The 14041-nt window shown below is 50.6% G+C and overlaps 2 protein-coding genes and 1 non-coding gene across 14 annotated transcripts in view; 2 read left to right on the forward strand and 1 right to left on the reverse strand.

Annotated features, from left to right (window-relative positions):
- The window catches only part of PTPRU (protein tyrosine phosphatase receptor type U), a 78385-nt gene extending 75208 nt beyond the window's left edge, over window positions 1–3177 (reverse strand). For 3 of the 11 annotated variants that reach the window (XM_072750509.1, XM_072750500.1, XM_072750498.1), the window contains exon 1: window positions 2925–3150. In XM_072750509.1, the coding sequence (XP_072606610.1) occupies window positions 2925–2997 (73 nt within the window). In that variant the 5' untranslated portion in view covers window positions 2998–3150. Of the gene's footprint in view, window positions 1–1617; window positions 1717–2205; window positions 2330–2852 lie in introns of those variants that run through there. The other 8 variants (XM_072750502.1, XM_072750499.1, XM_072750507.1 and 5 more) reach the window with 8 other exon arrangements.
- A 6533-nt stretch (window positions 3178–9710) lies between these two features.
- MECR (mitochondrial trans-2-enoyl-CoA reductase) overlaps window positions 9711–14041 on the forward strand; it is a 35615-nt gene continuing 31284 nt past the window's right edge. The window contains exon 1 of one of the 2 annotated variants that reach the window (XM_026014335.2): window positions 9711–9930. In XM_026014335.2, the coding sequence (XP_025870120.1) occupies window positions 9776–9930 (155 nt within the window). In that variant the 5' untranslated portion in view covers window positions 9711–9775. Of the gene's footprint in view, window positions 9931–10384; window positions 10404–14041 lie in introns of those variants that run through there. The other variant, XM_072750514.1, reaches the window with a different exon arrangement.
- Window positions 12070–12174, forward strand: LOC112931832 (U6 spliceosomal RNA). The gene has a single exon (XR_003237375.1). It is a non-coding gene; the product is annotated as a U6 spliceosomal RNA (small nuclear RNA).

Below are 14041 nucleotides of genomic sequence, written 5' to 3' on the forward strand. Positions count from 1 at the left end.
AGCTAGAACAGGGGGTAACCAAAGAAGGCTTCAGGGAGGAGGTGATGCCTAGCTGAGACCTGAAGGAAGAACAAGAAGAGGTGACGAGAAGAAGAGGTGGAATTAGAGAGTTCTGGGGAGAAAGCACAGTGTGGAGGACGGAAGGGGGTTGTGGGAGGAAGGGGGCACAAGGCACCCCTAGCAACTCTAGCTAGCCCAGCCCTGCACGAATAGGCCACCCCACAAGTCCAGCTTAGCAGATGACAGCATGGAAGGATGGCAGCATGCCTCAAGCAAGCAGGTGCCTGCCCTGAATTCTCTCTGACACTTGAGCTGGGCAGGGGGCTGCCAAGGAACTCAGCACCCCCACCCTGGTGGAGTCAGGACATCCTGTGGAGTCTCCTCCCCCCAGCCTCAGGGAGAAGGGCCAGCTGCTCAGACAAGCCTTTATTGCCCAACCTGAAACCACTGGGCAGCCTCTCCCTCATTCCTGTTGTCCACAACCCCAGCAAGCAAGCAAAAGGACAAAATGAGCTAGAACACAGAGGAATAAATTATTGCCAGATTTGCATGACTGTGAGACAGCACACACCCACCCTTGGTGGGCCAGGGGACTCTGGACGCATTCAGGGAGCCAGGCTGATTTCCCCCAGGTTTGGGGCAAGGATACATCGTATCCCTTCTACAAAACATTTATTTATGAATGAAGCCCTAAAGGTAATAGCTACAAGCGTCCCAGGAACTTTAGGAGTGAAGTGACTCGCCCAAGGTCACAAGGACAGCAAGTGGCAGGGGTAGAATTTGAACCCAGGTCCCCCTGGCTTCAAATCACAGCTTCTGGGGCTCTGCAACAGTCCTCAAAACCATCTTTTGTTCCCTGGCACTCACAGATAGAGCCTTGCTCTACAATCCACCAAGTACGATGCCCCATAAGGCATAGGAGGAAACCAAGACCCCAAAAATGGAAGTAACTTGCCCAAGATCTCACTCCCATCCCAAATCTCAGTTCTTGACAGTCCCCCCTGCCTGGAGGAGGTGAGGCACAGGAGGGTTCTCGCAATCAAGCCGCGGTGGGGGGGGGAGGCACATAGCGAACCCCTCCCTCCGGTTTGATCTCGGGGTGGGGGGAGGGGACAAAGCTGCTGGGGGAGGGCTTGGGGGGGACAGGAAGCCAGGCCCCAGCTCCCAGCTCCCAGCAAACCGCAGGAGCGGCTGCAGGAGCTGGAGGAGCGAGGCCTGGGAGGCCCGAGAGGCCCGAGGGGGCGGCGGGGCTGCGAGCTCCACTGGCGAGGGGAGGCCGGGAGGAGTCCCTCCGGGCCCAGGTGGCCCGGCACGTGCCTCGGCTCTGATCTCTGCGTGGGGCGTCTCCCCGTTACTCAGCGCCCCTGGGTACCGGGCTCGAGCCACCCAAACGGTGGGGGTTGAGAGGACGCGGCCGCGGGAGGACGACGGGCCGCCCTGCCCCGGGCACGGGTGGGGCGCAAGTCCGCCGCCGCAGGGGCCCCGGCCGGGATCTCGGGCCGCAGGGAAGGGTGCGGGGGGGAGGGGGGGGAGGGGAGCCAGACACACGCGCAAGCCGACGCACGGACACAGACACGAGCCCCGCTCCGGCACCGAGACACACGCTCGCACACGTACACGCACGCCGCGGTCCCGGCAAAGTTGCGAGTCCACGGAGGGAGTGTCCCGGGAGACCCCGCGCCCGCCGCGCCTCCTGCCCGCCCCGGGAGGGGGCGCCGTCCCGCCGCCGCCGAGGCCCGGGCCCGCCCGCCCCGCGCCCCCCGCCCGCCCCGCGCCCCCCGCCCCCCGCCCCTCCCCCGCCGGCCCGGCCCCGCGGGGCCGCCCTGCCCCCTCCCCGCCGCCCCCGGGCCTCCCCGGCCTCCCGGGCCTCCCGGGCCTCCCGGGCGCCGCCTCGGAGCAGCGGGCCGCCAGCGCCGCGCAGAACTTGCGAAACAACAAACAGCCCGACAGGCCGGAGTCGGCGGCCGCGGGGCCCCTTCTCCCTCCCGAGCTCAGGCCCGGCCCGACCCTGCAGCCGCGGGGGCGCCGCCGCGACAACTTGGTCCGGGCCCGCGCACACACACCCGCGCGCACACACACGCAGCCCGACACCGCCCCCTCGGGCGGCCCCGGGCCCCGGGCACACTCGGCCACCGCCCAGGCGCGCACCACACTCGCAACATTCCTGGACACGCAGCCGGCGCAGCGACACACTCGCACGCTCACGTCGGCTCCCACAGCGCACTCGCGGCGCGCCGGGCACGGGCATTCACCCGACCCACGCGACCCCCGGCGGCGCGCACCAGCAGCCCCGACACTCCCACACGCACACGTCGCGCACGCGGCGCACGGACACACGCGTTCCGGACCCGTTCCCACGCCTTCTCACACGCACACGGACCTCACGAGCACACACCGCACGCGCGCCCCCCGATGCACACGCGCCCCCCGATGCACACGCGGCCGGAATCCACCGAGCACTCCCGGCCACACGCAGCACACAAACCCACAGCTCCCCCGCGGACACACAACAGGCAGCGCTCCCTGCCCGCCGCGTACGAAGCAAACAAATGCAACACATTCGCAGACACAACTCCGGCCACACAACCAAACTCAGATGCACACACACCACCTACTTGGCCGCACAAACGCTACACACTGGCAGGCGCACGAGACGGCGCACACCCAGTGCCTCGATGCACACGACATTCCCCCAACACACTCGCGGACGCACAACCCACACGGCACCTTCTGGTGCACACATAACTCCCGGACGCACAACGCTCGCGCACACACAACAGCGGGAGAACCGATCGCACCTCCAGCACCCAGGCACGCGCAGGGAGCGGAACGCCCGGTCTCCCAACACTTACACTTTCTTGAGAGCTACGCCACGGGCCCCGGGGCTCCGCGGGGCACGCTCGGTCGGACCGACGCGCGCTTACCTGCCGGAGTCTCGGTCTCGGGCGCGCAGAGCTGGAAGGTGAGCGCCAGGACCAGAGCCTGGGCGCGGGCCATAGCGCGCCGCCGCCTGCCCCGAGGCCCCGCGCAAGGGGTGCCGCCGCCGGAGCCCGAGCCGAGCCCAGCCCGAGGCGAGCCAGAGCCGGAGCGAAGCGGCGCGGCGCGGAGCGGGACTGGCGCCGAGTCCAGAGCGGGAGCCCAAGCAAGCGGGGCGCTGACGTCAGGCCCGGCCGCGGGTTCCGCGGTCTCGCGGCGCCCCCTGCCGGCAGCCTCGCGCTCTGCAGCCGGTCCGGTCTCGGGCTGCCCCGGCGCGCCCCTCCCCCACTCCCGCACCCACCCCCACCACCCCCCCAAGGGGTCCCGGGCCAGGTCTCTTCATCACCCAGCACCGACATTCTCAAGCCAGCACGCTCGCTGCCCACACTTAGCTCTGCAACAGCGCTCTTGGAACAGAGACCCAAAGACACCCTGCTTCTGTCCCCTTTGATGCTTGAATGCCCTCCTACCTAGGCCCCTCCAAATGCACATACCTTCAAGGACAGAGTGCTCATCGCCTACCAAAACCAGATAGTTGGGTCTTCCGAAACGCTGGCTTTTAAAGTTGTTCATAATATTCCCTTATTATCCTCTTAATATCCATGGGATCTGTAGTGATGTCCCCTCTTTCATTTCTGCTATTGGTAACTCATGTGCTCTCACTTTTTCTCAGCCTGAGGAGAGGCTTGTTGATTTGTTGATCTTTTCAAAGAATCAGCTTTTCGTGGAGTTGATTTTTCTCTTATGACTTCCTGTTTTCGATTCCACTGATTTCTGCTCTAGTTTTTTTCTTTCTTCTGCTTCCTCTGGATTTAATTTGCTCTCCTTTTTCTAGTTTCCAAAGCGAGAGCTTACCTGATTGATTTTAGATCTTTCTTCCTTTCTAACATATGCATTTGATGCTATATATTTCCCTCTAAGCACTGCTTTTGCTGCATCCCATACATTTTTTCAAGTTGGGTTTTCATTTTCATGGAGTTTAAAATGTTTTTTAGGGACACCTGAGTGGCTTAGCGGTTGAGCAGCTGCCTTCAGCTCAGGGCATGATCCCAGAGTCCTGGGATCAAGTCCTGCATTGGGCTCCTTACATGGAGCCTACTTCTCCCTCTGCCTAGATCTCTATCTCTGTGTCTCTCAAAGATAAATAAAAATCTTTTTAAAAATAAATAAAATGGTTTTTTTTTTATTTCTCAACACTTCTTTGATCTATGTGTTATTTTCTAAGACTTTATTTGTTTAGAGAGAGAGAGCGAGAGCTCTAGTGCTTGCTTGGGTGCAGTTGCAGGGGGAGGGGCAAGGGGAGAGGCAGAGGGAGAAGAAGGGAGAGAATCCCAAGCAGACTTTGCACTGAAGACAGAATCTGATGAGAACTGGATCTCACAACCCTGAAACCATGACCTGAGCCAAAACCAAGAGTCAGACACTCAACCAACTGAGTTACCCAGGTGCCCCTGATCCATGTTTTATTTAATCTCCAAGTCATTTGATGTTTTCCAGCTATCTTTCTGTTTTGATTTCTAGTTTAATTCCACTGTGGTCTGAGGGCCAACATTGTAGGTGTTCTAGTCTTTTAAAGTTAAGATGTGTTTTATGGCCCAGAATATGGTCTATCTTGGTGAATATCCCCCATGAGCTTCAGAGGAATGTATATTCTGCTGTTGTTGGATGGCATAGTCTGTGGATGTCTATGATCTATGGTGTTGTTGAACGTAACTATGTCCCTACTGATTTTCTGCCTGCTGATTCTGTCCATTTCTGATAGAAGAGTGTTGAAATCTCTAACTGTAATAGTGAATTCATCTATTTCTTCTTACAGCATGGGCTTTTAGAAAATTATTCTTTTTCATGCCATGAAGTCTGCCTCCATCACTAATTCTCCTCAGTCCTAGTCTACATCTGGCTACACAGATTAAGTATATTTGGTCCTCTACCCAGTACATGCCCTCATACAATATCAAACTTGTTGTCCATCACTATGTCCAGACACCTTCTATGTGCTTTACCCACATGGACTCATTTAATCCTCACCACTATGATTTATTATTCTCATTTCACAGTTGAGGATGTTGAGGTACAGAGAGGTGACTTTTCCAAGGTTGTGCATTAGTATGTAGTGACACTGAAATTTGAATCAAGGCCATCTGGCTTAAGCTGAATGGAGGTTGAGACCTGCTTCCCATCTGGAACAGATTAACAAATCCCAGCTAGTGAGTCATTTATTCAACAATTCCTATAAGCCAAGGTGGAAAAATAAAACAGAAATTCCTACCCTCTTGGAGCTTACATTCCAGTGAGAAAACAAGAACAATAAACAGCCAAACAAGCAAATTCTCTGATGTATGAGACAGTGATAAACCACTGCTTCTGGTATATGAGAAATATTCCAGAGAAATGAAGGGAGGCTGAGGGGGGTGGATTATTGCAGTTTTAAACAAAGCACCTACCGTATGACATATTCATTTTTTTTTCTCACCCACTCAGAACATGAGCTCCCTAAGGGCAAGGATTTTGTCTTGTATCCCAAAACGTCGTGTCCAACATGTAGTTGAAGCTCAAAAAACACTGAGTGTACAAATGAATGAATACAGGCAGACATGGGCTTTGCCCTCACAAAGCTTACACTCAGGGAAAAGACCAATAGCAAACATGCAAAATATGTCATTATAATCTGTGATGTGTACTCTAAAGAAAATAGAAGGAATGTCCTGATAAATAATTAGAGGTGATCCTACTTGAGTTAAGAGGATTCAAAGGGGGTTCCCAGAGGAGGTGATATGGTAAACATGTGAGCCAGGACCTGAGGCGAGAGAAGGAGCCAGCAAATCAGTGGGGAGGGACACTGTGGCCAGAAGGGACAGCCCATGCAAAAGCAGGAGCTGGTGCATTTGGGGAAGAGCCAGGCTAGGGTGACTGGAATGGAGTGGGGAAGAAAAGGAACCAGATGAAACTAGAGAGGCCAGCAGGATCTGCAGGTCATGCAAGACACTATGGAGCTTTGGATTAAACACTAGGAGAGGTAAGAGGCTATTGGAGCATTAAACAGAAGAGTAAAAAGTCCTGATCTTTCACTTTTTTTTTTTTAAGTCTTCAGATGAACCAAGTGGGGAACAGACTATGGAAACAGAGGGACCCATGGGCAGATGGATCTAACTAGTGGTAGTGACACAGGACAGAACCTAGGAGTTCAAGATCTATCTAGGCCTTCCTGTGTACTGCCTCCACTGCAGGCTGGCTCCTCACTGAGGGTGGCACAAGTGAGGTCAGCCTGGGCCTAGAGGAGGGAGGGCTGAAGGCTTCTGAGCTCCTGCTTCTCTCTCTTGTGAGCCCAGATGAGCAACAGGCTGAGCTAGGGAAGGGGTCGAGGAGACAGGCAAGGAAGGACCAGAGGCAGAGAATCAGAGAATCAGACAGAGAGAGAATCACAGGGAGAAAGTCAGAAGCAAGAAAAAGGTGATGGGGAAGAAACAGATGCTGGAGAAGGAAGAGACAGGAAGGACTCACCAGAACAAAAAACTCAAGAAGAGAAATCCAGTGACGAGAAGAAACAGCCAAGAATGATGCTGTTTGCAGGGGATTCCTGTGAGAGCTTCTTGACAGGAGTTTACTATTGACGTCATTTTTTTTTTTTTTTTTGTATGTGGACACTGAGGCTCAGAAAGGATGAGGCACTTGTCCACTTACAGAACTAGTGGATGGTGGGCCCAGGATTCAAACTTAGACCTGATGGATTCCACATCTCCTCTCTCTTTATATAGAAGACTACAGGGCAGAAACTGTCCGGGAGAGAGAAGGAGAATACAAGCAACAGGTGAACAGATGAACAAAGAATGTTCTGCTTCACTTGAAAAAGATCACAGACTTCTAGAATCTTTGAGTGGCCTGGAGTGACCTGCCCAAATCTAGGGGAAAAGGAGACAGCACCGCAGACAGGGCCAGGCCATGAGGAAATTCAATTACTTTCAACTCATGGAATATTTATGACACCTACCCTGGACCAGGCCCCATATTGGGTGCTGGTGTCATGGAGATGCACCAAACACGACCCACTCTTGCCCAGAGGGGGGAGTGGACACGTAAATAAATAAGGGACTGTGCCCTAAAGGCCATAACACCAGTTCAGAGAAAACACAAAGGCAGAAAAGGTTGACTCTGCCTAGGGAGTTGGAAAACAACACCAAAGAAATGATATCTGAGCCTGGAGTTTCCCAGGTAGGCAAGGCAGGAAGAGCATTTCAGGCTGAAGCAGCAACCCAAATAAAGGCATGAGACATGGAATTGCTAGGAAAGGTGGGTATCAGGTGCTGTTGAATCATGGGCTATGCACAGGTCTTATAGCAGGAGATAAAAACAGAGTGTGACTTGGAAGGTAGAGGGTATTGGATACGAGGCCATGAAAACGAGACTTGAACCCCTCAATCAGTAGTTCTCCAGCAAAGCTCCTGGGGAAACCAGGTGCTCCTCAAGCTAAGCTGAGGGGTTCAGCCACTAAATTAAAACTATAGCCATCTCTTTCTAACTTGCAAGAAGGCATTTAACTATTGAATAGAACCTTCTTTTTTGAAGGTGCTTTTCCTCCATCACTTTTCTGAAGACTTTAGCACATGTCAGTTGTACAAGAGAATGATATAGCATAGAATTGCAGTTTCATTTTGTTTTGTTTTGTTTTTTTTACAGTTTTAAATCTAACATGTCAATAGTTCATGGTGTCCTAGAAAGAACTGTGGCTTCTGGGTCTAAGTACTGGGGAATCACAGAAGAACTTTAAGCAAGGAAAACACAAAATCGGATCTTTCTGTTTAAAAAAAAAAAATCATTCTGGAGGTGGCTGGCTGGCTTAGTATGTAGAGCATGTGACTCTTGATCTCAAGTTTATAAGTTCCGGCCCCACATTGAGTGTAGAGATTACTTAAAAATATTTTTAAAAAATCATTCTGGGGATCCCTGGGTGGCTCAGCGGTCTGGCGTCTGCCTTTGGCCCGGGGCGCGATCCTGGAGGCCTGGGATCGAATCCCACGTCGGGCTCCCGGTGCATGGAGCCTGCTTCTCCCTCTGCCTGTGTCTCTGCCTCTCTCTCTCTCCATGTGTGTGACTATCATAAATAAATAAAAGTTAAAAAAATTTTTTTAAAAATCATTCTGGAGGCCTGGGAAAGGAAAGAGGAAGGAAAGTAGGGAGAGAGGATATCAGTTAGGAAGAAGGCTCCTGACACAGTTCAAATAAAAATTGGTGTCCTGGACTGAAAGTGGGGGCTACTGGGATGAATGGGGTAGTGACTAAGTCCAGCCTCCAGGAGGAAGACCTGCTGGATGATTCTCCAGGCTTTCCAGCAAGGCTGTCCAGGGAATTCAGAGGAGCCAATTTGGTACAGAAGATAATGTCAACAGTTCAGTGTCACCTAGAGAATCTTCAACAGATCTGTGTGTGTGTCAGAAGGTAACAGAACTGGGCATTGTGTGTGTGTGTGCGTGCATGGTCAGGCACATGAACACTCACATACAAGTGTAACTCCAAGTCTTTCCCCCAACATGGGACATCTACTTTCTCTATTAATAAAAACAGGTACAAACATTTTTTGAGCACATAGTATGAGCCAGACCCTAAAACACTGAGTGTTTTATATGTTATTTCCCATCTAATCTTCACAATAACCTAATAACATTTATCAAATGCTTTCATGTGCCAAGAATTGTGCTAAATGCTTCCAATGAATAATAGCTCACTTGATCTTCACAACAGCCTTGAAACAAATATTACTATTTCCTTCATTTTAAGGATAGGGAAATAGAGACACAGAGAGGCCAAGTGACTTGTCCAAAATCCAATGGCTGGAAAATGGCAGAGCCAAGACTCAAAGACAGTTTTGCCAGAATCCAACAACCGGCAGCTTTTGGGAGAGCACTTTGCTTTCTTCTCTTCCTCAGAGAAAAGGCTTGGAGCTGGCAAGTTTTGGGTCAATAAAATCTAGAGAAAGGAACTCTTCTTCCTTATCCTTCAGAGCCCTGGATCAGTGTTTGCCTAAGCCTGTTTCCTGGGCCACCTGCATCAGAATGTTCTTGAAAGCTTGTAGGAATTGTAGATTCCAGGACATGTCGCCAAAATTCTAATTCAGTAGGCTCGAGATGTGGCCTCGGGCGATTTTTATGCACACTGAAGATTTTGAGCAGGACAGGCTCCAACAGCACTTCCTGCAAGAGCCCCATCTCCACCCCGGGCTCCTTCCAGAGCACCTTTCTCCTGCAGACCCATGGGGAAATAGCCTGGGAGCTTCAGACACTAGCCCAAGGTGGCCAAACTAGAAAGCATTTAGGACGAGGAGATGAACCTAAATCTTCTAGCTCCGAGCCCGAGTACCCTCATCTCCACACCAAGTTACACGGACGCTATTCATTGGTAAAGGAGGTGAACTTTGCCTCCCTGTGCTGTTCCAGGGCAGCAGGGATTCAGCGAGGTGATGCCCTAAAAGGTCTGGCACAGGTGAGCGCTGGGAGGGAAGGGTAAATGACTTCCCCCAAATCGAACACCGAATCGCAGCCTGCAGACACAGCGCTGGGCCGCTCTCAGACTTTGACCGGCGCCGAGGCTCCGCAACTCCCTCGGGTACCTCCACCTCCGACCTCGCGCCCCCGCGCCCCCCCGCGGCCTCCGCAAGCGCCCCCGCGCGGGCCGCCGAGGAAGAGGGCGACCTTTTAAAAGAGCGAGGGGCGTGGTCACGCGACGGGGCGGGGCGCAGGCGCAGGCGCGCGCGGGCGCAGGCCGATGACGTCAGCGCGCTGTCGGGCTCTGAGACTCTGCGGGAAGCATGTGGGGCCGCGGCGCGCTGTTGCGGACGCGAACCGTGTCCCTCGCTTGGGGCCGCGGCTGGTCTGCCGCCGCTCCCTGCTCCGCACCTGCCGAGCCCTCCCGGGTCCGGGCGCTGATCTATGGGCACCATGGGGACCCAGCCAAGGTCGTCGAGTAAGAGGCGGCGCCTAAACGGGGCCAGGGGTTCCTGGAGGGGGTTAGGACGCGCTGTGGAGAAGGGGGGACTGACGAAGGAGGGACCGGGGGACGCGGAAGGCGGAGAGTAACGGGGACCCCGACGGAAGCCCCCGGCGCGTTGGGAAGCTCGGAAAGTCGGTGCTTCCGGGTAGTTGAAGGCCGGAGAGGCACAGTCGTGACGGTAATAGTGTGGCTAACTTTTTTTTTTTTTTTTTGAGGTACAATTGACATACGATATTATATTCGATTTAGGTGTACCGCATGATGACTCGATATGTGTAAATATTGCAGAATGATTGCCACAGTAAGTCCAGCTAATTATCTGTCAGCATACATGATTTTCTTTATTTTTATTTTTTTTCCTGAGGAGAAGAACTTTCAAGGTCTGCTCGCTTAGCATCTCTCAGACATGCAGTGTAATATTACGAACTGTAATTACCAAGCTGTAGGTAAGGTCCCCATGACTTGCTTATTTTGTGACAGGAAGTTTGTACCTTTTGCCTCCCTTCACCCATTTGGCCCCTGTGCAACACACACACACACACACACCCCAGTCTGTTCTCTGTATCTGAGATTGGTTTTTTATTTGTTTTTTTTTTTTCTTAAAGCATTTATTTATATATTTTTAAAAATTTATTCGTGAGAGACAGAGACAAAGGCAGAGAGAGAGAAGCAGGCGCCCTACAGGGAGCCGGATGCGGGACTTGATCCCGGAACTCCGGGATCACACCCTGAGCGGAAGGAAGCTGCTCAACCACTGAGACACCCAGGTGCCCCGGGTTTTGTTTATTTAGAATACACTTGGCAGTGCGATCATTCAATATTGGTCTTTCTCTGACTTATTTAATGTAGCAGAATGCCTTCAGCGTCCATCCATGTTGTCTCTAGTGGCAAGATTTCATTCTTTTGTATGACTGAATAATATTCCAATATTTTATATATCTAATATGTAACATTATTATGTACATTATTTCACTACTTTATATATATACCTCCCATTTACACGTGTAAACCACATTTATTTTATCCATTTATCCCTCAATGACTTTGACGGGGTATATGTGTCAGGCACACAATGGGTGTGTCCAAATGGATCCTCTCAATTAATCCTCACGTTTAGGGTAGGTACTTGATTTAACCCCATTTTGTCAGTGACAGAGCTGAGTTGTAAGAGAGGTAAAAATCACTTGCCCAAGGTCTCACAGCCAGTAAGTGGCAGAGTCAACATTTAAACCTAGGTCTTACTGATTTGCCTGAGTTCCTAGGCTCTATTTTGTGTGTGTGTGTGTGTGTGTGTGTGTGAGAGAGAGAGAGAGAGAGAGACTATATTCTGAATGCTTTTCTGTCCATTTGAATCTTCACTTCCCAGAAAGTAGGTGGGAGACCATTGTTTTCAGTTTGCAGGAGACAAGAAGGGACTTGTCCAAAGTGATAGAGCTAATAAAGATCAGGACAGGGACAGGGACCCATAGCTTCTAATCCTATCTCATATGATTTTCTCTCTATCACACTGTATATGTGCATTTAGCCAGTTAAAAAAAAAGCTCCTGTTTGGGAGCTTTACAGATCTTAAGATCAAATACGGACTCCACCCAGTAGTAGCTGTTTGATGTTACACAAGTTATTCAGCCCCTCTGAGCCCTCATTACTTTTACGATTATGTTCTCCTAAAATTCTGTTAGATCTTAACCCATGATTTTTGCATGTGGCTGATAAAAACAGTATGTGAATTGTCAACCATTATAAATCTGCTCATAAATGACTATAACCATTCAGAAGAGCTACTGGGGTCACTGTAGTGGAGCTAAGTCAGAAGCACTGGTCTGGGAATCAGACCTGGAGACCAGTCCTTACTTCATCCTAGCTCTGTGTGTTTGGCAGGTTACTGAAGTTCTCTGAGCCTCAGTTACATCGTCTTTAAACATGGCAACAGTACACGTATAGCTAATAGTGCTAAATAGCTGAGATCAATCTAATGCTGTCCACTGAAAGTGCCTGTGTACTCTCCTACAGTCCCTTGATTACAACTCTCTGATTCCCAGCAAATGGTCTGATTGTTTTCCAAAGGATAGGGAAACATGGAATTATTTTTATGGTTAAAATACAGGGCAGAGTGCGCTCTTCAGCAACACGTATGCTTAAAGTAGAACAGTATAGAGAAAATTAGCATGGTCCCTGCTCAGGGATGGCACGCAAATTCATGATGCATTCCATATTTTTACTTAAAAAAAAATTCAAGCCAGATGTTTTGACAGCTGGAAGAGATAAGCTTCAGTTAAATTCAGGGTCATGCACTCAGCTTAGCCACAGCCACCATTAGAATACTGAGAAGACACATCAGTCAGTACCCCTCAAATTGTATGTTAATCATTGGTACTGATCACCGTGTTGGGAAGACCTGTCCCTGAGGACTGCTGTAATGGGTTGGTAAAGCTCTGATGAATACCATTTTTCAGGAATGCATCCCAAATGGGAATGATGTGGCGCCTCTCTCACAGGCTTCTAGTTTCTCTGGCTGGTACAGGAACTGCCACAAAACAAGTGTTCCAAAAATGGTAGTTATGAATCTAATTTCTCTAAGAAATTTTTTTTTAATTGAACTCTGTGGTGATGAGGATGGGACCCTTTGAAAAGGCCTGGGAAGGTTAGGCAGCTGAGTACATTTGCCTCCTGATTGATTCCCTCCTCTTGGGGAGCCAAGGAATCCAAAACAAATCTGATCTGGTAGCAGATGCCATTTAGGGAAAAAAAGAGAGCGCTCTTGTCTCCTTGTTTGGAACCCTAGTTCTTTCCCAGAAGTTCAAAACATGATACTTTCATGCAACATTCCTCAACCCTGGCTTCACATCCGGTGACTTGTGGCACTTGCTCCATATTCCCAGGCACTTCCCCGAGGCAGTTAGTAGGTCTAGGATGGTCCTGAACATACCTGTGTTTTTTAAACTCCCCAAGTGGTTCTGATGCCCTGCCCAGGGTTGGGAACCATTGCCCTTGTGAATACAGACTATTAGGCAGTAATTCTCCCTCTACTGCAGAAGAGTGGCTTTCCCTTCTGACCCAGATTCAGGCAACTTGACTTGTTCGTGTGTGGACTGAAGCCAGAGGCCGGGATTCTCTTCTTTGTAGTCAAGTCTTTGGAGGTTTAGGGTAACCACACTATCACAGAATCAGGTGTCCTTTAAGTATGCCAGTGACTGGGTATGTGGGTCAGGTTACACCACGCAGGGTCGTGGAACCGCCCAGAGTCTGAGCAGAGTGTTCCCCAAACCAGCGTAGCTTATGGTGTTCACTGAGCAGCAGGGAGGAAATGAGGAACGATCTGCTCAGGTGTGAGGGGTACAGAACTCAGAATAAGACATCCAGGGATCTCTGAATGTCCTCTTCATTCCAGTTGGCCCCCAAACATTCCAGCTGGTCTCTGTACTAAGCCGTGTTCCCCTTTCCCCTAGAGTTGTTTTCTCCCCCTCCCAAGTGAACTCCCCTAAATAAGCACTTGGGCCTTTTGCATTTGAAGGATCAAACTACTGATCTAAGTGAAGTGAGACTGCAGGAGAAAATGATAAACTTGGAAGAATTATAACTTGGGAAATTTCAGAGGTCCCCATGGCCATACTCCTTGTGCAGAGTTCTGGGTTCTCTATCAGATAGTTCATAGAAACTCCAATGTCCCCTTTTCCTGCTGTTCCTGAAAGCCCCCTTTCAGAACTTTGCCATTCTCTGGGTATTATGGTAAAAACAGCTTTGATTTACTATGCAGGCATTGGGCTAAGTTCCCCAAATATATTATGGAACTTAAAAATCACAAAAATCCAATTCGGTCATTATTTTCCCCATTTTACAGATAAGGGAACTAAGGCTTAAGCTTGACAGTTACTTGCCCAAGAGCATACAACTAGGACCCTTCTTTATAACAGTCCTTGATAGAGACCTAAAGAAACAATGACAATCATCTCATGTTTTTTGAGAATGAGATGGCATATAAAATGGAGAAGATAGGCCAGAAGAGAAGGTGAAATTATAAGCCATTCAGGTGACCCCAAGTCTTTACTCTTCATAGAAAGGGCAGCCCCACCTTAGGGAAGATGGT

The sequence above is a fragment of the Vulpes vulpes genome, chromosome 2 (assembly GCF_048418805.1).
Source record: "Vulpes vulpes isolate BD-2025 chromosome 2, VulVul3, whole genome shotgun sequence".
Taxonomy (NCBI): Eukaryota; Metazoa; Chordata; class Mammalia; order Carnivora; family Canidae; genus Vulpes; species Vulpes vulpes.